The 24,243-nt window shown below is 35.0% G+C and overlaps 1 protein-coding gene across 3 annotated transcripts in view; it reads right to left on the bottom strand.

Annotated features, from left to right (window-relative positions):
- Nucleotides 1-24,243, bottom strand: part of LOC145266357 (uncharacterized) — a 356,086-nt gene that overhangs the window by 227,955 nt on the left and 103,888 nt on the right. For 2 of the 3 annotated variants that reach the window (XR_013864817.1, XM_080123298.1), the window contains one exon: nt 6,453-7,078. The exons of the other annotated variant lie outside the window; for it this stretch is intronic. Coding sequence is in view for 1 of the 2 variants with exons in the window: in XM_080123298.1 (XP_079979424.1) it covers nt 7,071-7,078 (8 nt within the window). In the remaining variant the exon portion in view is untranslated. Of the gene's footprint in view, nt 1-6,452; nt 7,079-24,243 lie in introns of those variants that run through there. 3 annotated transcript variants of the gene reach the window in all.

Genomic DNA, 24,243 nt, shown 5'->3' with positions numbered 1-24,243 from the left:
ATTCCTAACAGTCCATATATTTTCCAGGTCGAAATAATTTCAAATCGATATTCCGAACAGTCCATATATTTTCCAGGTCGAAATAATTTCAAATCGATATTCCTAACAGTCCATATATATATATATATATATATATATATATATATATATATATATATATATATATATATATATATATATATATATATATATAGGTATTTTAATTCAAGATATCACATTTTGGGTAGTTGGGATTTTCCTATATTTAAACTCTACCTTATGCTCTATTCTGTCCTCTTGGATGGGTAAGTATATAAGGAAATCAGTGAGTTGAGGAAAGAACAGCTGCTTAAAGGGCGAATAAAATCCGAGATCACTCTAGGTGTAGTCAAGCGTTTTCTATCAACTGAGAATTGAAAGCATACCTATCAAATGTAAAAATGTTCGATGCGGGGCTTTTATTTGAAAACGTCTGGCAACGGAATCAGTAAAACTACACGAAATGAATTTTAGTGTCACTGAATAAAGAAATGCTTTTATGTTCTTGCTAATCTTTTGTGTTATTTTTATAGTTTTATAAAAGTTCATGTACATTCTCCGATCGAAACGCAGCATTCCGTTGCATACTCTGTTTGCAGTGAACACCTACTTTCGAGCTGAGATTATAAAGTATTAATCCAGATTATCGATGCATTAATCCGGGGGGGGGTAAGTTTACACATCTTCCAAACAGCATTTCAACAAGTGCAATAAAACAATGAAAATTAAAATAAAAGATGTCAAAAGTGAATCAAAGAATAATCACATTTTTGTGATTGCATCGAGTAAAAGTATTACAAAATAAAGATTAACTTCAAAACGTTCGAACTTAGATTTAGTACCGCATAGACAACCTCTATGTAAACATTCTGTGAATTAATATTATAATAAAATATTCCGTCAAACTGAGGGGCTGATTCCAAGCTGAATATAACATGGTCGTTTTCAAGTCTAATGCAAATAAGTTCTTGCTTCACCATCTACCTAAGATTCCCTCTCCTTTGATCTTGATCACTTACAATGGGGACAGAAGTCGCTGGTTACTTTTAATGCATCTAAAACCAAGCTCCTATCTTTACATTATCAACGCTCTGATACCCATCTCGCATCAATTGAAAAGCATGCTCTTCGTCTTGGGGAGACTCCATGTTTTGACAAGCTTCTGGGCTTGACTTTTACTCTTGATTTGAAATGGAACACGTACATCAAATCCGTTGCCATAGTCGCTGGAAAAATGGTGGGACCTTTCTATCCATTCAGTAGATATCTACCTGCTGATGCAATTCTCTACCTATGTATAAGCTAGGTACGTCCAAGAATGGAGTATTGTCGCCACATCTAGGGCAGGAACTGCTAGAAAGACTTATCCTGCCTAGACAGAGTTCAAAATAGACTTCGTAACCATTTTCACTGCCATGCAACCTATTTTTTTACAGAAAAGACGTTGCGAGACTGTCTCTGCTTTATCGTAATTTTCATCGGAAGTGCTCGTCTGGGCTCCAATCCTTTCGCTGAACTTTCACAAGAAACATTCTAACTGAAAACACTATCAATAATTTCCCCTACTCTTTATCAGTGCCTAAACCTAAACGTCTTCTGTTTTACTGCTTTCCAGTTGATTACAATATAATTGTCTTCAAGTCCAACGTAAACAAATTCTTGATAAGCCGTTTCCCTTAACTAATCCAATTTACCAAATTTCCACTACTAACGATTACTATAATATTGTCCCATTGACTACTGTGCATTCTCTAACACTTATCCTTGAGTGGCCTCTTGGCCTTGATAAATGATGAATCTCAAAATAAAAAATACTGAGTAATGTTGTACAAAATGCAATCTAAGAGTTTTCTGGAGTATGCTATTTCGAGTAAAAAGGATTAAGCCCAAGATTCACAGATTAGTCTTCACTGCAGAGCTGTTTCGTCGTTTATGACTCATCAGTATGGTTGGCGACACTCATTATTTCATCACTCCATTAACTAAGCTACAATGACGTGAAATAATTCGTGTCATTAATTTGATTACATTCTGATACATATCATCGAGACCATTTTATTATTTTGATTAAATTACCCTAAATGGTAACTATCATTAACTGAACCACTGTTTTTTTTTCTATCGGTGCATACACATACACACACACGCACACACACACACACACACACACACACACACACACACACACACACACACGCGCATGCATATATATATATATATATATAATGGGATGTGTGTGTGTTCGTGTGTATATGTAATATTGTGCAAGGTTAGTCGGAAATAACCCCATTATTGATTTATTGATTATAAAAAACAACAAATTAAGATCGTAATATTAGCATAGGAGAAAAAAAAACTCTACCTTTCATTCCAAGTAAGACAAAGAATACTTTAGAAATTTTATCTGCTTATCCTATAGGGTTTCGATTCCTACCATCTCTTCAGAGGAGAAAATATTAGCAAATAGATATAACTGTATTCACCCTATTTGCTAAAGTCAGTTAGACATGGAAACACATAATACTAAATGCATATCGCTTGTGAATAAAATCTAAGGTAAAACTTTGCGAATTATTTTTTTTTTTAAAATAAGTTGTCAAACATCTCATCTAACCTATATAATGATACCTTCTTATTGTTACTTTACATTTTAAGTAAAGACTCACCATACAAACATTAGCATAATACAATTTTAAATTCTAACACATAATTAGCACGTCTGGGATCTTTTTGGAATACTACTCCAAACTAATATGTAACTTCTCAATTAACGAGCTTTATAATTCGTCCTCTTTTACTACCCACAAATAGTGTTAAACATTCCACATTGCAAAGTAATTTCCCGATCCACACACATGAATATTGACGCGTAATACTCAATAATGCGTCATCCTTGTTGGTATTAAAGGGAGATGATTAGCAAGATGTCGGTTCACATTACACTTGAACTTCTGCATGTCAGTACAGTTGGGAAAGCAGGGACCCGAAAGGGAGTTCCAAAGTTTAGTAGTTCTGGAGAAGAAACTATTGGAGTAAAAGTCTTTCTTACACCTAAGGATCTCTATTGTGAAGGGTGGGATTTAGCCGCTTGTCGGATTTGTCGAGGGTATTTACGTCGAGGGGGTACAAGTGCTTGTAGTTCATCAGGGCATTCACCATTAAAGTACTTGTAGAACAGGCAGAGGGATGCAACATTTCGTTGATGGTACAGAGGCTGAAGCTTGGATGACAGTTCAGGACATATCAGGTTGGCGACTCTCTTCTAAACGCTGTCCAGGAGTGAGAGATTAGTAGCAGATGCACCAGCCCAAATGTGACAGCAGTACTCCATACATGGTCGAATAGTGGACTTATAGAGCTATAGGATGATTTCAGGCGTAAGTAACTTTCTAGCACGGTAGAGAGAGCCCACCTTCTTCGCAGCGATGCTCTCAATGTATCTATTCCAGTTCATGTTCCCTGTAAACGTTAAGCCGAGGAGTTTCAAGGAAGTACTTTCAGGTAATGTGTTCTTAGCCATTGCTATTATTGGTAGAGAAGGTTTCTTGTAATTATTGAAAGAAACAAGTTTTGTCTTGGCAGCATTGAATGTGACCATCCATTTTTGTTTCCATTCCACTACAGATTGGAGGTCATCCTCTACTGTTTCTGCCATTTCATTCTATATATGTTCATTTGTTTTCCCCTCGTGCCTGTTATAGAGCATGGTGTCATCAACAGATATACCCATTTCAGAAAAAAATTTATCAGGGAGTTTATTTATGAATATCAGGAATAGTAAAGGTCCGAAGATAGACCCCTGAGGTACTCCCTCATTTATATCATATTGTTTAGATGTACGACCGTCGAGGACAACCTGTATTTTTCTCTTATTTAAGAATGATTTAATTCAATTATGCATTCTTTCCAGTGATACCAAATTATCTAATTTTTCTGTAAAGACTATCGTACCATACTCTGTCAAAAGCCTTAGATATATCGAAGACTACCCTGCGCTTCCCTCCCTTGTTATATTATGTGTATGAATACGTTCTATAACGACGTACATATTGTATTATGTGTATGTCTATTGAATCGTTGGGTTTTATATTTTATCTGTATATTCATGTACGTGTAAATGCCTGTATGCATATACGTCGTATCATTTAGTTGATCGTCTAGTTTGTATATTTTAGCATTTATGCAACACTTCTAACAGAAAACGATTGACGTGGACGTATCGAAACAGTTCTTTTTAACAGATGTAAATAGCACAACACATACCTGAATTATTTAGGAACATTTATTTTCATGATCCGGCCAGCACTTTCAGGGATTACATGTTTTTACATATTGGCTGCCTGAAATGACGTCGCTCCCTGCGTCAAAGAGACCAATTCCCCTTTTTTGAGACGTCTGTTCTCTCTGATATCAAGCTAACGACTGCTAGAATCTCCACAAATCTACATTTCGTCACGTGGCTCAGTACGTGTCCCAGACCAACAGCTGATGTATCCCCAATCTAGTTATTTGTTTATGCAACCCAAAAATAATGTTTACATCTATTTTCTATTTTTATATTTCTTTTGCGATATTATTATATTATATGTCAAAAATCTTTTCCTGATTTAATTCTTTATTTTCTAATCATAATAATTTATCCATAGACCCGCCGTCGCTCGAATCAATTAAATAATAATAATAATAATAATAATAATAATAATAATAATAATAATAATAATAATAATAATAATAACGTTTTGACTCTTGTAGGAAAAGATAAAGGCTGGGAGGATTGTCTAATTTAAGCAGTCGCAAATGCATGTGGTGATAATCTGAAGTTGTGCCGCACTTAACACCATAATTTGAAGTTACCTCCTTTTATACCCCACTACTCGAATAAACAGGAGGAGATAAAATCCGAGAGAATTGTCTCCATTGAACATCTACCAATTTTTGTGAGGATAATCTCAAGTTTTCACCCACTTTACACTGTTTTGAAGAGGAATGACCTCATCACCGAATACTACCCTCCTGATTGTCACCTACTCAAATAAATAGGAGATAATATCTGAGAAGTATTGTCTCATTTAACCACTTACCAATCCATGTGAGGATAATCTCAAGTTGCCCCCTACTTGCCACCATAATTTTAAGAGGAATGACGTCATTACCAGAATTTGCCACCCTACCTTTAAATCCCTCCCCCCTTCTCAAATGAAAAGGTAGAAGATGATATCTTATCAAAAATGCATGCGATGATAATCTCACGTCATTCCCACCCAAACCATATTTCAAAGAGAAATATCGCCTGCGGTTTTTCCTGATTACTACATAAATGCAAAGGCTATACATTAAACAACATTAATGAATGAATTGAATTTGTACATGCGCACAAATACACACATAGTTTGAATGAAAAATTTGCATGTCAATTTGCTGATGTCTGTACGCGTTATCCATGCATGTAAACAAAGAATTTACTCGTTATAAACCATTCTTGGTGCATGAATTTTCCTTTCCTGAGAATTTCCGTGTCATGTGACCAGTAGTTTAAGAGTTTACCTGTTAGATATTTATATATCGACTGTTTTATTTGTATAGATGTAAAAGCATACATTCGTTAATATAGGAATGACGAGTGTATTTATTAGTATGTGATGGGCGTATATATTTATTAGTGTATGGGGTTAATGATTTTATTTGTATATGAAGGACACGTATAAATACAAACTAGAAAATATCTGAGACAGCGTGTATAAACTTTAATTCTATGAACAGAACAGATCTACACTGTTTTTATGTTTCATTAAGAAATGAAAATATATGTACATATTATGTTAGACTACTTAATTTTTAGAATCCTTGTATTAATTTGGATCCAAATTTTAATTTCTAAAAAAAAATCTTATAGCTTAAGAATAAAGGTATTACGAAGAAATTGCAATTTTGGAAATCTTGCTTCATTTATCAAAACCAATAAAATTTTATGATATAACTGGCATTCAAAATTAGAAGCATGGCTTATATTATGCGGATTTTTTTTATAATAAATTAGAGAATCTGACACTTAGAGAATATCAATTGATATCTAATATGTATTGTAAACATTCCAATTAATTTGGATGTCTCTGTTGTTTATCGGACTAATGTTCTCATCTTGAATGTTATTTTGTGGTGAAATCAAGAAGAAAAAAATAGTAGAATCAGTTTAATAATCGAAATAATCAATTATTATCTCAAATAAATTGGAAACAAATTTGTCTAAACTTTTTTGTGGATTTTCCTCCGCTTAATAACACTCTTTGCATGAAATAAATTAAACACTCTACATAACGATATTACGATCAACAAATCTTTATTAAATTTTATAATGGTTGGTTTATGAGTTTAGGGGTAAATCCTATGGATAGACATGTGTAAACAACTTTAAATATAGAAAAAATAAGACTGAATGAAAATATATGGAAAATTATTTATTTGATCAATCATAAAACACGTTTCAAACACTTGTCAGACCTCATATATCGCCGCGGCTAAAGTTTTCATATTTCTAAATAAAAAAAATTAAGAACATTTTTTTTAACATTGATTTTTTTTTAATTCATAGATAGTGTTCATCTTTGGTAATCGAAAGTCCAGTATAAGCAGATGTCGAGCTCACATACTGCGAATTTTAATTCCAGTTTATTTTTTAGACGCTCTGTTGATAGATTCGGCTTCTCGAAGTCGGCAAACATAGCGAATGAACGGGTGGTCGATTTAAGACACGCCGTTATTCTGTCCGATAACACGTTTGCAGATGGCTAAATTCCCCCAAAGATACCTGTCCCGTATTCACTTTCTAATTCTTGTTTTTTTTTCTCTACTTTCTTCTCTCTGTGGTGTGTCTTCTCCAGGAATGTGTTGCTGACCACGAATCTCTGATTGGCTTTTCTTAAGTCAGTAGGACTTTGGTCTTCTTTACTGTTATTCGAGACGGTATGTCAACTTGTGCTATACATGAGAGCACAATGATGGGGAATTTAAACATAATTTTTGTTTGAGCACAGAAGGAAACACGGCCATGCACTTCATTCCACTGGAAGGACAAAACAACAACACAATAAATAAATAATAAATATTAAGAAATAATAACAACAGATAAAAATAAAAACAATAAATTAATAATAGCAAATATAACGATATATAAATGTATATATATATATATATATATATATATATCGTTATATGAATAAATAGTAAATAAATAATTAAATTATATATATATATATATATATATATATATATATATATATATATATATATATATATATATATCTTAGTTTGGTAATACAGGCATGCTTCTGGAAATGCATTAAGAAAATGATGGGAGATGTTTGAAATAAATAAAATATTAGTTTTTTAAAAAAGATTTATTATAATTCAATATCTCAACCGCCCTACGTTTTTACTCAAGTGAAAAAAGAACAAACAAACAAAAAAGATGGTTTTCCTTTTCTTTTCTTCTAGTAATTATTTCTGATGCAAAAGGCATTTGATATATTGAATAATAATATAAAATATTAAAACAACATCGTCTGATGTTTCAAACACCACCAATCATTCTGAATATATATAGATATATATTTATTATTATATATATATATATATATAATTATGTATATAATATATATATACATATATATATAATATATATATATATATATATATATATATATATATATATATATATATATATATTTATATATACAGGCTTCGCCATAAGTAACTATATATTTTCATTTTGTTTGCCCATTTTCTGATACTTAATTATTTTTTATGTTATTTGAAATCGGAAATTGTAGACTTGCATATTTTTAAGTTTCATTGATTATAAGGAGCAGCTCGAAGATGACATTGCTCAAGTACCGTTGAGGGTGTACATCAACATATGTTTGTTAATTCCTGAACGATTAGAAAAGTGCAGTGAACACAATAACACTCTGAGCTTTCTTTAAATGCTTTAATAAATGCATATTTTATGTTGGCCAGAAAATTTCCGTTTGTTATAATTTATGTTGTACTTATGTACTGTTTCCATGTTGTGATTCGTTTGTTATAATAAAATCATAGTTACTTATGGCGTAGCTTTTACTTGAGAAATTACAAAAGCAACAACGAAAAACAGAAATAGTCGTGCAAATGTTTTTATCATTTAGGGATTTCTACTGTGTAGGGGTGGGATTTTGCTGCTTTCATGTTTGTCGAGGTTGTGCAAGGGCTTGTTGTTCGTCAGACTATTCACCATTAAAATAATTGTAGCACACGAAGAGGGATGCAATGTTTCCTCGATGTGACAGAGGCTGAAGCTTAGATGACAGTTCAGTGCCTATCAGGTTAGCGACTCTCTTTTGAACCCTATGCAGGAGCGAAAGACTAGTAGCAGATGCATCAACCCAAATGCGACAACAATAAACCATACATGGGCGAATGGTGGCCTTATAGATATACAGGATGCTTTCAGGAGTAAGTAACTTTCTAGCACAGTAGAGAGAGCCCACCTTCTTTAGGGCGGCTCTGGCACTGTTCTCAATGTTGCAACTCATGTTCCTTGTGAACGTTAAGCCCGGGAGTTTGAAAGAAGTACTTTCAAGCAATGTATCTTCAGCCATAGCTATTGGTAGTTTAGAAGGTTTCTTGTAATTATTGAAAGAGACAAGCTTAGTCTTGGCAGCATTGAAGTAACCACTACAGATTGAGTGTCTTTCTCTACTGTTTCAGCCATTTTCTAAGATATGTGTTCATTTCTTTTCCCCTCGTGCTTGTTATAGAGCATTGGTTCATCAGCAAATATACTCACCACAGAGACAATTTCATCAGCGAGATCATCTATGAAAATTAGGAATAAGAAAAATCCAATGGAAAACGCCAGAAGCACACCCGCATTTTTATCATATTGTTTAGATGTACAACCGAGGACAACCTGGACTCCGCTCTTTTTAAAGAAGAATTTAATTTTGTTACGTATTCATCCAGTTATACCGTATGATCTGATTTTCCCGAGAAGACCATCGTACCATACCCTGTCAAAAGCCTTAGATATATCGAGGGCTACTGCTCTACCTTTCCCTGCTTTGTCCAGTGTATAGTATATACGTTCAGAGATTACAGTTAGGATATCTGCTGTAGAACGGGCTTACCTAAATCCATATTGTTGGTCGGTCAGAAGTTTAGCAACTGTAAGGTGATGGACTAGAGCTTGATTAATTATTGATATTGTAATTCTGCGCCTGGCTAATTAGTCAAGGACTATGTGTGGTAGTAAGGCGATGATCATAGCTTATCTACTCCTTTAACGATATAAGTTTAAAAAATACTATAGAATTTGGTGATGTCACGAACTCTGGGACATTTGTCAACCATGAACGAGAAGGCCACCTCTCTAGTGTTTCGGCGCAGTGACACGAATCACAAGTATAGGTTTTATATCTAGGCCAACCCTCATCCAGAATAAGTGACCTGACAAAATGTATTAGTCTATTACTCGAAAAAAGGTATCCATGCACTGGGGATAAATACCAGGTTTTTAACGCACTCTCATACCTGGAAAGATAGTAAGTATCATAATTAAATAATATTTTACCCTCCTCTAAAAATATTAGCATAAACTATTTAGAAATTTCCATCCTATTATAGATAGAAGTGATACTATCAATTTAGCATGGGGGTAAAAGACAAAAAATATATAGTGTCATAGATTGCCGCACACTTCGACACATTCATGAGAAATAAACAAACCAGACTAAGACGCCCTCTTAAGCCAATTGAATGAAACTATCAAAAGTAGTACAGAATTACTGGATGGACCATATGAAAAAAAAACCGTTTAATTTAGCCGAAGCATTCCTTGTTTCTATTTACAATGCCTCCCCACGGGACAGAGTAAGACACCAGGGTCGTTTTTTTAATGCGGATAAAAGGAACTAAAATAAAAATTGTCTCAGTCGTGATTCTTTGTTTGTCTTCATGAAATCATGCTACTTAAACACAGAATATGTAAAAAATTTGAATGCCTACTAGAAAATACACTCAATTGTTTCTATTTCTATATACAAAGCACTTTGTTAAGATAAATACTAGTCAAATATTCAAATGGATATAGTATTCAAAACCCAAATTAGATCAAGAAAGGTATAAACTGGCTAAAATGAGGACTGGTGTATCTTCTCATATAGCATTAGATCAACGAATCTGTTCCCTGGAATGCGTTAATAGAATGAGACAATAGAAAGGATATTGTAACATAGTTTACTTATCGACAATATATAGCTTTATTTTTACATCGGTTTATCTTTTATTAATTTATGTAATTATTTGTAAATTTAATCCTATTTTATCTCATCTTGCTTTTATCTTGAATTTCTTCATTCTGGAATGTTTATAACTCTATATGAATGAATAGATTCTTCCCTAAGACCTTAGATTATAAAGGTAAGTTATACACACAGAAACACATACACGCGTATACAAACACGCCTATATGTGTAGAAGTAGATATTTAGTGTAGCCTAATCGCCATATATATTTTATAAATTACTAACTTGCTCTACCTACGTATTGAGCACTTTTGAAGTAAATACTTAAAGTTTACGCATAGATTTATACTTTTGTATATTAATGTATGTGAGTAAATGAAGTAGTTATATATATATATATATATTCTTTTTATAAGCTACATATATATATATATATATATATATATATATATATATATATATATATATATATATATATATTATAAGCTACAATCAACATCCAAATGAATGCTTTGACGATAATTACGGTTTTCAAAAGGCGAAAAATTAAAAGACACATCTGCCTTACTTAATAATTGCTAGATTTATTTATGGTGTCTTTTACATATTAAAAATCCCCACCCAATACTTTTGCGGATGAGGAGACTTTGTTTAAAAAAAAAAACTATATGTCAAAATTATTGTCCGTGGCTTAATGTCTATCACAATAAAAACATCGTTTCCAAAACGATCGTACAAATTATTGACTTCGTTGTTGTTCCTTCTTATGAAACAGATTTTTAATTTTTAATTCTAATTTGAATTTTAAATTATCAATCATATTACCAAATATTAAAGTAGCTCTAGGATATTTGCCTATCGAGCTTATTATATATCTGAATTACAACGAGCACTTTTCTTGTATTTAATTAAATTAGTAATTTTACTATCAAATTAAAATACTACTGTTCTAACACGCTTTGAATATATCTCTCTCTCTATATATATATATGTATATATATATATGTGTGTGTGTGTGTTGTATGTATTTATATATGGGAGTGTGTATAAACGAATCTAGGCAGATAAAATTAGATAAAGGTAATACAAAATTCAAACAGTGTATACATATGTTGGGTTAATGTATATTTGTATGTGAATCTTTAAACTAATGGTTGTAGTTTTAGAGTTGAACAGCCATACACCCACGCCGTAAAAATATTACTAGGCAATAAATTTGTGTAAACGTTTTCCTATTTTACCTATTATGATGCAAAACATGGTTAGATGACAAAAAGTAACAATGTTGAATTATTTGTATGACCATGAAAAAGTAATGTAATGAGTTGGCAATACTAAGCTCGATAAAAGTAGGCTCTGAATTATGGATACTCCTTTCAATGTGCAACCTTAAGAACAAATGTCACATAGCTTACTACACAATTCAGATCATTACCTTTTTAACGAGTCTTCATTTGTGAAATTTGGATCAATAGTCGATGAGATTTGGAACTTATAAAATTTCCAAAAAGAGTGATTGATCTATACTGGCAACCAAATTGAATATTTAAATGCTCATATCTTTGGTTACATGGGACAAAACTACATGATAATTTGCAGGCTTGTCGAGGATAATAATACTGTTCTATGGTTTAAATTGTATGTCAAAAAGTAAGACAAAATATAATCTATATTCTCAAACCAATAAAAGTATGCTCAAATTTGGCTACATTTGTATATATAGTATCCTGCATGACAGCTTTAGTTTTACTGCTTCTGTAGTCTCCCTTGTGGTCTTGCTAGGCTACTAATATATATGCTGGTAGCTGAATTGAATATTGAAATCTTTGATTATATGAACGAAAGTACATGGACATTTGCAGGCTTTTGGAAGATTATAATACGATTTCATGGTTAAAAGTTGTATGACAATTGGTAAATAAAACTCCTATATTTTCAAATCAATAAAAAATGTAAAATGTAAGCAAATTTGTATATGTAATATCCTGCAGACCAGCGTCAGTTTTGCTACTACGGTTGTCTCCCCTGTAGCTTTGTCAGACCTATATATATATACAGAAACATAGATAGGCAGACATAAAGCTAGATAGACAGGTCAATAAGAAAAACATGTATAATTCTGCGTTTTATTTTATATTCGTTAAGGGCATAGTTTCTATTGAAGACAGATAAGCAATTAAATGTCATTATTTGTGTACAGATAAAAATGTTCACGTTGACAAAATAACTGCACCTCATAAGGATATTAAGATTACTGAGATCGTATTCTTATATTTATTACCACTATTCCAAAATAAAAAAAGGCGCTTAGACTTGTCCGGTCGTAAAATATGCTTAATTCTCTATTGAATATTATATTGTACCTAATGTATAGTACTAATTTTAAAAGATCAAAACAATAATTATTTAAGTGCCATCTTCTAGAAAGGAAACATATTGCGCTTCAGCTGCGTTCCCTATCATGTTAGCAACAAAAAAATAAGAACGATTTAATTAAACCACGTTAAGCTAGGATTGCATTCCCACACGCGTAAAATATTTATAACTATATCGGCAAGTTCAAATAAACATTTTGCATGTAAATATGCCGACATATTTCTGAGCGTGTTTTTTTTTTTATCCATCCAAACAAAGATGTAACTCGTTATAAACCATCCTTGGTGTATGATTATTATTTCCTGTAAATTTTTAAACATATCTATTTTGGTAAACTACATGCAAAATAAAATATAAAAATAAATATTAGAATCAGGCAATTTATGCTGGTTGATATAATCCATATGTAGAAACTGTATTAAAACTGTATTAAACAGAACTAACCTATTTCCGAGTGGATACGAACCCGGCTCACCCAAGTCGCTTATACTGTCAGCTCCACCAAAATCAACGTGAGCAGTTAATAGAAATTTGGGGTGCTAGTGCACTTACTGATCCGCGCTATTTTTAAAATCTTATGTTCAAGTTTAATTAAATTTGTATGATATGTTTTTTATTCAATTGTAAGGTTCACTTACAAGGTAAGAATCCACTGTGAAAAATTTCCCCCACTCTATATCTGTGCCTAAATCAAAACGCGGATTCCATGAACAAAGCTTCTTTCTTAGAACTGCACGCCTGTGGAACTCTGTTCCGTCTGCCTGCTTCCCACCGGACTACAACTTGGATATCTTCACGTCCAACGTTAACAAATTCCTACTGAACCGCCCCCTTAAGTAAACACTTCATCAAATCTCCACACTAATGTAATGTACTTGCAATAACCCTTATCCCTGAGTGGCTTCCGGGTCTTGATAAGCGGTGATCACTATGTAAAAAGAAAAATGTTAAAGTATAGAATAGGTACAAAACACCCTCCCCTCCTCATGTTAAGAATGACTTTTTAAATAATAAGGTTATTATTTCAGCACGAATCAATAAGTGCACTAGTACCAAATTTGGATTCAAAAGCATAAAAGATTGTGATCTAGCAGACGTCTTCGGAATAAATTAATATAGTCGCCATTTGAAAAACAAAGCTGCTTTGTGAAAAAGTGCTTTCTCATTCGATAAGGCGTCTTTGATTGAAGATCGTTTCACATGAAGCTTCAATATTTCTATCTTTTTTTCTTCCTTAAATGATCGTCATATTTTTTTCTGTGCATTGCACAATAATTGGCTCGAACCTTAATTAAACCATTCACTTGCAGGCCATACAAAATAAACATGTTTTTGTTCGTCTACGAAAATCAATCCTTAGTAAGAGAAGCAAGAAATCACATTTTGTTCATATTAAAGAAAATTTTACTTGGTAATTTTTTAATCATCTTAAAAAAGCTGAACGCATAGTCTCAACATGCGTCCGTAAAATTCGTGTTTATCTGTTAAATTTTTATTTAACATATTAGTTCGAGTTTTGTTAAGCAGGAGCAGTAGCTATTTCCCCTATTAAAGTGATTGGTATGACTTCTTATCAAAAAGGTACCTGTTCAAATCTTCTTCGTTATGTACAAGGGGGTGTTTCGGAAGTAGTGCCTCCTTTTTTTATTCTTCCCTTATGGATTAGAGAAGACTGCAGTTGAATTATTATGATAACTGAACTTTTGCATAACCTAAAAGTTTCATCTTTCTATAGCAACTATTCACAGTGTATGACTCGAGGCAAGCAACCCCTATCATGGACGTCATTAAATTTCTGGCAAAGGTATATTGGGAATGGTGGTGACTATGTAGAAAAAAATATTCTGGTGCCATAACAACGCTCATTTGAATTGAACCACTCCCGTCTTCGTATCTCTTAAAATTCTTTCGTTAAGAGATCGTACGTTAGTATTAGGCGAGTTGGCTACGTATATATATTTTAGCACCATAAGGAAAATTTGACGTAAGCGGGAGCGACGCGGGTGTCTATGCATACATGCGCACATATGTGCATATATTTGCACGCCAGGGGGAGATGTATGTGTACATATGAACGCCTCTTTAAGTATATATGTGTGTACGTGCGCATGTGTGTGCTCGCACGCGTGGCCGCTAGCTAACCCTCTCCAAACAATTAACAACAAATAAAAACTAAATAAACCGAATCATAGACCCCCCCCCCGCCTCCGAACCTAAGTGAACACCCAACAGGTCAAGACATACTTACAACCAACGAAACGCCAAAAACTTTAACATTAAGACTCAAATTTTAAAGTAACCCCTCCTCCTACCCCCACATATTCCCCTTCCCCTTCCATATATCCATATGCCCTCAGCCACACCAGAAATTAACTTCTCAGACTCTCCCCCACAAGTTTCTTAAACTCCAAAACTAAAACATTACCAACATACCAAGCACCCCCTTCCACCTTTCCCCCTCGTTCCCTTCATTTTCCCCGCTCTTCTCGCACCCCTCCCCTGTTCACTCTTTCATCCCATAACAACGAACATTTCTGTAAAACAGACATTAAAAACTACCAAGCACTCTCCCAAAACCCTCACATCCGATGCCGGTATATATTCCATCCCATGTAACAACTGTCAACAAGCGTACATAGGTGAAACACAACGAAAATTGAAATTAAGACTTAACGAGCACAGAAGAGATATGAGGAATGGTAACGCCCTAAATGCACTCTTTTGCCATTGTGCAGAACACGATCACTCATTTAATTTAGATCAAGCGAAAATTATTAAATACGTGATAGATAGAGCTAAAAGAAGACTTTTAGAATCAGCACTAATTTTGAATACTAATACTATTACGCAAAGAAAAGGCTTCTACCATTTAACCCCTAGCATAGGGAAAATAATAATCAAAGAGCAAGGTATCAGGGTGGATCCTGGCTAGCCGTTTTTCTTTGAATGTTTCAGGAAAATGAGTAGTTTTTGCAGAAGAAAAAAAAATGTACATATTTATTTTAAATGCATTTTAAAATTGTATATATAGACATCAAACAACCTTCCCATACGCACACATATTCGTCCTTTCCCGACATGGGTTGGATTTTAAAAAACTGTCTTTTTTCGCACGATCTATGACTTTTTCTTTTATCACATTTTTATTTCAATTATCCTGAAGATGTCCTCTGAGACAAGGACGAAACGTTGATTTTTTAATAATTTCATTCGGTTTTTTCTATTTTTTCTTTAAACATAACGTCAACCACCGCTGGTACATTTTTTCATTCCTTATACATTCTGTCGAAATGGAAAACCGATCTTCTCTGCGAACATATAAGAGCATCTTAATCGCAGCAAATTCTCACAACAGGAGAATTTTTTCTGGAAAAATGTATTGAAGAAAAAGTCATACCTGCATGCATACCTAAATCTTTTAAAACATCAGACCATATTTTCCCGGATTACATTGAGAAATATCTTTTGTCATCTATAATATATTTAAAGCACCAAAGCTCTCATCTTTTTCGGAAAGCCAGGATATTAATTACTGATTATCAACAAAATTACAAGAAAACACCCAGATCAATTAAGAACATTTACAGATCTATCAAAAAATTTAACACACGCCATAACTTTAAATTGAATAACAAACTTGCGAAATTGATAAAAAACAGCAAATGGAAAACTTTGGGACGTCCAGACCTTATTCTAAACCTTACTTCTAAACCACTCTCGGACATTGAAACTGAAGCTCTCAGTTTCGGTCTTAAATTCGCTACCGGCAAGCATTTGAAAATTACTACTAACACAACCCTAAAAAATTATAGACAAGAGGACTCTGATTTTACTAAAGGCTTCATACAAGGGATAATAGCTTTAACAACTACCCAACCTCAAGAATTAGCACTACCAAAAAGATACATTGATGCCTTAAATGTACATATTTATTTTAAATGCATTTTAAAATTGTATATATAGACATCAAACAACCTTCCCATACGCACACATATTCGTCCTTTCCCGACATGGGTTGGATTTTAAAAAACTGTCTTTTTTCGCACGATCTATGACTTTTTCTTTTATCACATTTTTATTTCAATTATCCTGAAGATGTCCTCTGAGACAAGGACGAAACGTTGATTTTTTAATAATTTCATTCGTTTTTTTCTATTTTTTCTTTAAACATATATATATATATATATATATATATATATATATATATATATATATATATATATATATATATATACAGACCTAGCGTTGCTCGGTATTAAAGTAACATTAAATTCCTTTTAAAAACTGAGGTAAAAAACGGAAAGAAACTGAAATATGTGTATATGAATGTAATGCTTTTTTCTAAATAGTTCATTATTGTAAGTAAAAAAAAAATACGCGAACTGACATCGAAAACAAAACCTAAAACATTGAGTGAAGTACGATAACAATTACACCAGCTTTCATCATTAAAGTGTTGTAAAAAATCTTTTCTTAACATACAGAAGCAGTAATCTTTCTCGACCGCGCATGAACAGTCGTGAAACAGTTTACAAAGAAAAATCTACGACACCCACATAACAATTTGCTTATCTGACCCCTTTTTCTTGACGAACACCGATTAAAAAGTTTTTCACGTGTCTGAATATCCTGTATACCAATTTTCAAGTCTGTAGATTAAAAAATTGTTTTATAGATTGAGAAGTGTCCTTACACACATTCTTATATATATATATATATATATATATATATATATATATATATATATATATATATATATAGTGCCGGCAAAAAGAATATCCGCACTTACAATTTTTTCAAAAACTGCAAATTTAAGTTAAATTTAATCTAACTGTTTAAACAACGTATCCTCATTTGATTCGCCTTTTATTCCTCTATAATTTTGCCTGTTCATATTTGACTTTTAATTGTAGTATTCTAGCGTTCACATTAATTTCAAAAATTTACTTCAAATTGAGCAGACAAAAAGCAAGTCCGCAGCAACAAATTCGCTTAAACCCAGCTAAATTTATCGCGCCATAATCAGTTTAAAATATTCACCAACAGATAACAAAGCATCTCTAATCGTAATTGTTATTGTCCCAGGTTATACTACGTAACATTTAGTCACTATGCCACGACTTCCTCTTAGTGATCGTCAAGAGCTCATTAGTCTCCATTTTTCTGGTTTATCCAATCGAGAAATCGGCTGCATATTGACATATGATGAGAAAACGGTACTGTGGCTGACTGGGATAGCTTCCGTACATTCATAGCTGATCTACCTCTCTACTCCATGTTTAAAAAGGAAGTGTCCTCTAAAGTATCAGACCTGACCGAATGGTTAATTGTAGGCATAGACTAATTCATACCATCCAAAAAGTTCCAAAGAAAACTAAGAGCCAGCCATGGTTCTACCATGAATGTGCTGCTGCTATCGAACACAGAAATCACTTTTCCCATAGCTACCAACGTAATAGATGTACTGAAACTAAAGCTGCTTTCAGGACTGCCAGCAACCACAGTAAAAGAGTAATAAAAAAATGCAAGACAACTATATGCCCAGTCTGTTAAATCCAAAGTAGCTGATCAGCGGCTTGGTTCCCACCAGTTTTGGCAAATAGCAAACAGGATCCCAACCATTATCAATGGACCTGAGGTCATCTCTCCAGCATCAGACAAGGCCAGACTATTTGCCAAGAACTTTGCAGTTAATTCTACCCTATGCGACGAGGCCATCAACTCCCTGTATTTCCTCCTATAAGAGACAACACACTATGCAACATAAAAATATCTGTGCGTGAGGTCGCCAAGCTAATCAAGAGACTAAAACTGATTTCAGGACTGCCAGCAACCACTGTAAAAGAGTAATAAAAATGCAAGAGAGCTATATGCCCAGTCCGTTAAATCCAAAGTAGCTGAGCAGCGGCTTGGTTGCCACCAGTTCTGACAAATAACAAATATGATCCTGAACAGAAGTGTGCGTTCTATCCCAACCATTATCAATGGTCCAGAGGTATATCGTCAGCATCAGATAAGGCCAAACTATTTGCCAAGAACTTTGCAGCAAATTTTACCCTATGCGACGAAAGCCATCAACTCCTCGTATTTCCTCCCACACACCACGCAAGGTAACATACAAATATTTGTGCGTGAGGTCGCGAAGCTAATCAAGAACCTCGATTCCAGTAAAGCAACTGCCCTGACGGTATTCCAATTATAGTGTTAAAAAAGATACAACCAGAACTTGCCCCCATACTTACCAAACTGTTTAAGCGTTGCCTTAAGGAGAAGTGCTTTCCAACACCCTGGAAAACCTCATCAGTATACCCTGTATTTAGGAATTCAGGTGATAAGTCATCTCCCTCTCAATACAGACCAATAAGTCTTCTGAGTGTCATGAGTAAGTTGCTGGAATCATTATTAAATAGAGAAGTAGTCAACCACCTCAACAGAAATAACATTCTTAGTGACACGCGATATGTTTTTTTTTTGTTTTGTTTTTTACACAGTGATCACCATTCATCAAGGCTCGGAAGCCTCTAAGGAATAAGGGTTATTGCAAATACATTACGTTAGTGTGGAGATTTGATGAAGTGTTTACTTAAGGGGGCGGTTCATTAGGAATTTGTAAACGTTGGACTTGAAGACATCCAAGTTGTAGTCCGGTGGGAAGCAGGCAGACGGAACAGAGTTCCACAGGCGTGCAGTTTTAAGAAAGAAGCTTTGTTCATGGAATCTACGTTTTGATTTAGGCATAGATATAGAGCGGGGGAAATTTTTCATAGTGGATTCAGCTAGACGGGTGTTTTTCGTGAAAGATTGGCGAGGGGGACCAGAGATTGGAGGTCAGACGAGCACCTGCCTTGAAAATAACGATAAAACAAGGATAGGCTCGCAACGTCTCTTCTGTGAGAGAGAGGTTGCAGGGTAGAGAAAAGGGCATCCCCCACTAAGCCACGAAGTCTATTTTGTACTCTGTCAAGGCAGGATAGGCTGTTTTTAGCAGCGCCTGCCCAGATATGGTAACAGTATTCCATCTTGGAAGTACTTGGCTTTTATATAGATAGAGAATTGCATCAGTAGTGAGTTATCTTCTGGAGCGGTAGAAAGATCCCACCATCTTTCCAGCGACCTTGACAACAGACTTGATGTACGTGTTCCATTTCAGATCAGGAGTAAAGGTCAAACCCAGAAGCTTGTAAAAACACAGGGCCTCACCCAGACGAGAGCCATCCATCACAATTGATGCCAGATGGGGATCAGAGAGTTGATGATGTAAGGAAAGGAGTATGGTTTTGGATGCATTAAAGGTAACCAGCCACGTCTTCCCCCACTGAACCACGCGCTCGAGATCAGAGGAGAGAGAATCAGAGAGAACTTTGTCATTTACAGCCTTTGATGTGTTGTCGTAGATGGTCGTGTCATCAGCAAAGATGTCAACGAATGATTTAAGTATGTGTTTAGGGAGGTCATTAATGTAGATCAGGAAGAGAGTTAGGCCCAGGATTGACCCCTGAGGGACTCCAACATTTATATTGCAGGCCTCCGATTTTTGTCCATCTACCACTACTCTTATGAGCCTATCGGAGAGAAATGATTTAATGATTGAGAAAACATTTCCAGTTATACCGTAGCTGGAAATCTTGTAAAGTCGACCCTTATGCTATACCTTGTCGAATGCCTTTGATATGCCGAGAGCATTTGCCCTAGAAAGGAAGCCTTTGTCAAGAGAATCTCTAATCCTGTGGGATATAACCGTCAGCACATCTGCGGTAAATCTAGCAGAATGGAAACCATATTGTGTGTCACTAAGAAGGTTGTTCCTGCTGAGGTGGTTGACTATTTCTCTATTTAATATGGATTCCAGCAACTTACTCATAACACACAGGAGACTTATTGGCCTGTACTGAGAGGGAGATGACTTATCACCTGAATTCTTAAATACAGGGCAAACTGATGAGATCTTCCAGGGAGTCGGAAAGCACTTCTCCTTTCTGTTCTGCTAAATCTACAGCAGACGTACTAACAGTTATATCACATAGAATTAGCGAATTTCTCGACAAATGCTTAATTTCTAGGGCAATTACTCTTGACATATCAAAGGCCTTCGATAAGGTATGACATAAAGGCCTACTTCACAAGATTTCCAGCTACGGTATAACTGGAAATGTTTTCGCTATCATTAAATCATTTCTCTCTGATAGGCTCATAAGAGTAGTGGTTGATGGGCAGAAATCAGAGTCCCACAGTGTTTATGCTGGAGTCCCTCGGGGGTCCATCCTTGATCTACATCAATGATCTCCCTAAACACATACTTAAATCATTCGTTGACATCTATGCTGATGACACGACTATCTATGGCAACACATCAAAGGCCGTAAATGACAATGTTCTCTCTGATTCTCTCTCCTCTGATCTCGAGCGCATGGTTCAGTGGGGAAGAGGTGGCTGGTTACCTTTAATGCATAAAAGGCCAAGCTCCTATCATTACATAAACGCTTTGATCCCCATCTGGCATCAATTGAAATGGATGGCTCTCGTCTAGGGTAGGCTCCATGTTTTGATAAGCTTCTGGGTTTGACCTTTACTCCTGATCTGAAATGGAATACATACATCAAGTCTGTGGCCAAGGTCGCTGGGAAAATGGTGGGTTCCTACTACCGCTCCAGAAGATATCCCATAACTGGTGCAATTCTATATAAAGTCAAGTACATCCAAGGAGTCAGTACTGCTGCCATATATGGGCAGGAGCTGCTAAAAACAGTCTATCCTACCTAAAAAGAGTACAAAATAGATTTCGTGGGTGAGTGGGAGATGCCCTTTTCTCTTCCCTGCAACCTCTTTCCCACAGAAGAGACGTTGCGAGCCTGTCTCTGTTTTATCGCTATTTCCATGGCAACTGCCCATGTGAGCTCCATTTTCTGGTCCCTCCTTGCCAATCTGTCACGAAAAACACCCGACTAGCTGAAACCATTGTCAAAAATCTTCCCCACTCGTTATCCGTGCCTAAATCAAAACGTAGATTCCATGAACAAAGCTTCTTTCTTAGAACTGTACGGCTGTGGAACTCTATGCCGCTTGCCTGTTTCCGCCCCCGAAATCAACTTGGATGTCCAACACAAACAAATTCCTGATGAACCGCCCCCTTAAGTAATGACACCTTAGCAAATCCCCAATACTGACCATTACTACGATACTATCCCATTGATTACTGTACACACAATAACCCTTACAAGAAAAACAAAAGACTGTGGAAAGACACCAAAACACCGGCAGTGTTCGTGATGGCCCTAAATCTGGTCGTACTAGAGTAACTTCTAACAGGGAAGACAATGCTATCAAGATCCGCAGCCTGAGAAACAGATTTGAAACGGCTCATCAAATCCAACAACAGTTCAATCTTGTTAAAAAGTGCTCTCTTTCTACTGTTGAGAAAAAATTAAAAAAATTAATTTGCGAGGATATGTTGCAAGACGCAAGCCAATGATTTCTGTAAAGACAGAAAGCGCCACCTGGAGTTTGTCAGATGCAATGAAGATCATAACTCTTTATATTGGTTAAAAGTGCGTTTTTAGCGACAAAATCAAGTTCAATAGGTTAGGCAGTGATAGTAGGCAGTACGACTGTCGGGGGAAAGAGGCAAAATTTAATCCTATGTGCTCAGTTTACACCTGCAAGGTGGTGGAGGTTCAGTTTTGGTGTTGGGCATTATTAGTGCCAATTGTTCAGGGCCTAAAGTTTGCTTGCAAGGTCGACTTAATTCGACCAAGTACAGTAATATGTTGATTGAGCATTTTCAACCTCACTTTGGTCGGAATTTGGATGATAATCCCATCTTTATCCAGGGCAATGCTCCCATTCACTCAGCTGGCAATGTCAAGAAGTTCATGGAAGAGCATGATATCCGTGTTGGGATTGGCCTGCACAATCTCCAGACCTCAATCTTATCTTGAAGTTACATTTAAATAACAATTTTCCATTTTGCGAACTTTCCTTTTGCCTCCTCAAGTTGAAGTTATTTTTTTGAAATTGACGTGAATACTAGAATATTTCAATTAAAAGTCAAATATTAACAGGCAAAATTACAGAAGTATAGGTTGTTTAAACAGTTACATTTAATTTAGCTTAAATTTGCAGTTTTTGAAAAGAATAAAGGTGCGGCCTTTTTTCCCGCCTGTATATATATATATATATATATATATATATATATATATATGAATATCTTTCTTTCTATATTTAAATATTTTTATTATTTTTTATTACATTTTCACCTCAAACAAGACACATTGCCACTTTGATGTAGGGAGCTACTATCAGGGACATAAGCTACAGGCGTGCTATGTAGGGAGTTGGGCAGCAAGGTGTCAGTTCACGTTACACTTGAACTTCTGCATGTCAGTACAGTTGGGGAAGCAGGGACCCCGACGGGAATTCTAAAGTCTAGTTGTTCTGGGGAAGAAACTACTGGAGTAAAAGGCTCTCTTACATCTAGGGATCTCAACTGGGAAGTGTTGGGATTTAGCTGCTTGTCGGGTTTGGCGAGGGTATTTACGTCGAGGGGGTAGGAGTGCTTGCAGTTTGCCGGAGCATTCACCGTTAAAGTACTTGCAGAATAGGCAGAGGGATGCAACATTTCGTTGATGGGACAGAAGCTGAAGCTTAGATGACAGTTCAGGCCTATGAGGTTGGCGACTGTCTTTTGAACCTAGTTTGGGAGCGAGTGACTTGTAGCAGATGCACCAGCAACAATACTCCATACATGGACGAATGGTGGCTTTATAGAGGAATAGGGTACTTTCGGGCGTTAGTAGCTTTCTATCACGGTAGATAAACTACCTTTTTCGCAGCAGTCCTGGCAATGCTCTCAGTGTGATTGTTCTAACTCATGTTTTCTGTGAACGTTAGGCTGAGGAGTTTAAAAGATGTACTTTCAGATACCGAGTATTTGGTTATTGCTATTGGTGGTAGAGAAGATTTCTTGTAATTATTGAAGGAAACAAGATTAGTCTTGGCAGCATTGAATGTGACCATCCATTTTTGTCCCCATTCCACTACAGATCAGAGGTCATCGTCTAGTATTTCTGCCATTTCTTTAGTATGTGTTCATTTGTTTTCCTGCCGTTTCTGTTATAGAGCGTTGTGTTATTAGCATACATACCCATCTCACACACAATTTTGTCAGGGAGGTCGTTTATGAATGTAAGTAATATAATAATACGTATAAATATTATTCTTTTAAATATGTATAACCATTCAATTTGCATATTCTTTTAAATATGTCCGCAAGACCAACTGCCATTAGAGAATATCCTTCTGATGTTTTATCATCGTGATTATAAAATATACAACGGTAATTCGTTCACATTTTATTTTATTTCCAACAGGTTATCAATGGCTTTCAGGATTGAATTTTGAACCGAATTAGGAAACTGATTACAACAAATTCAGATATAAAATAATTTAATCAAATGATCGAAATAAGTAAACCGGAAATGCAAACGGACACGTGTTTATCGATACAACCAAATGTTTGTTTCTCATTACTGTAACGGTGTTTTAATAAAACTTTACTAACATCTAGCAATTAGTA

Source organism: Euprymna scolopes, chromosome 1, assembly GCF_053919585.1.
Source record: "Euprymna scolopes isolate OS-2025 chromosome 1, ASM5391958v1, whole genome shotgun sequence".
NCBI classification, from domain to species: Eukaryota; Metazoa; Mollusca; class Cephalopoda; order Sepiida; family Sepiolidae; genus Euprymna; species Euprymna scolopes.
Note: the sequence above shows the minus strand (reverse complement) of the source record. Positions and strands in the feature narration are given on the sequence as shown.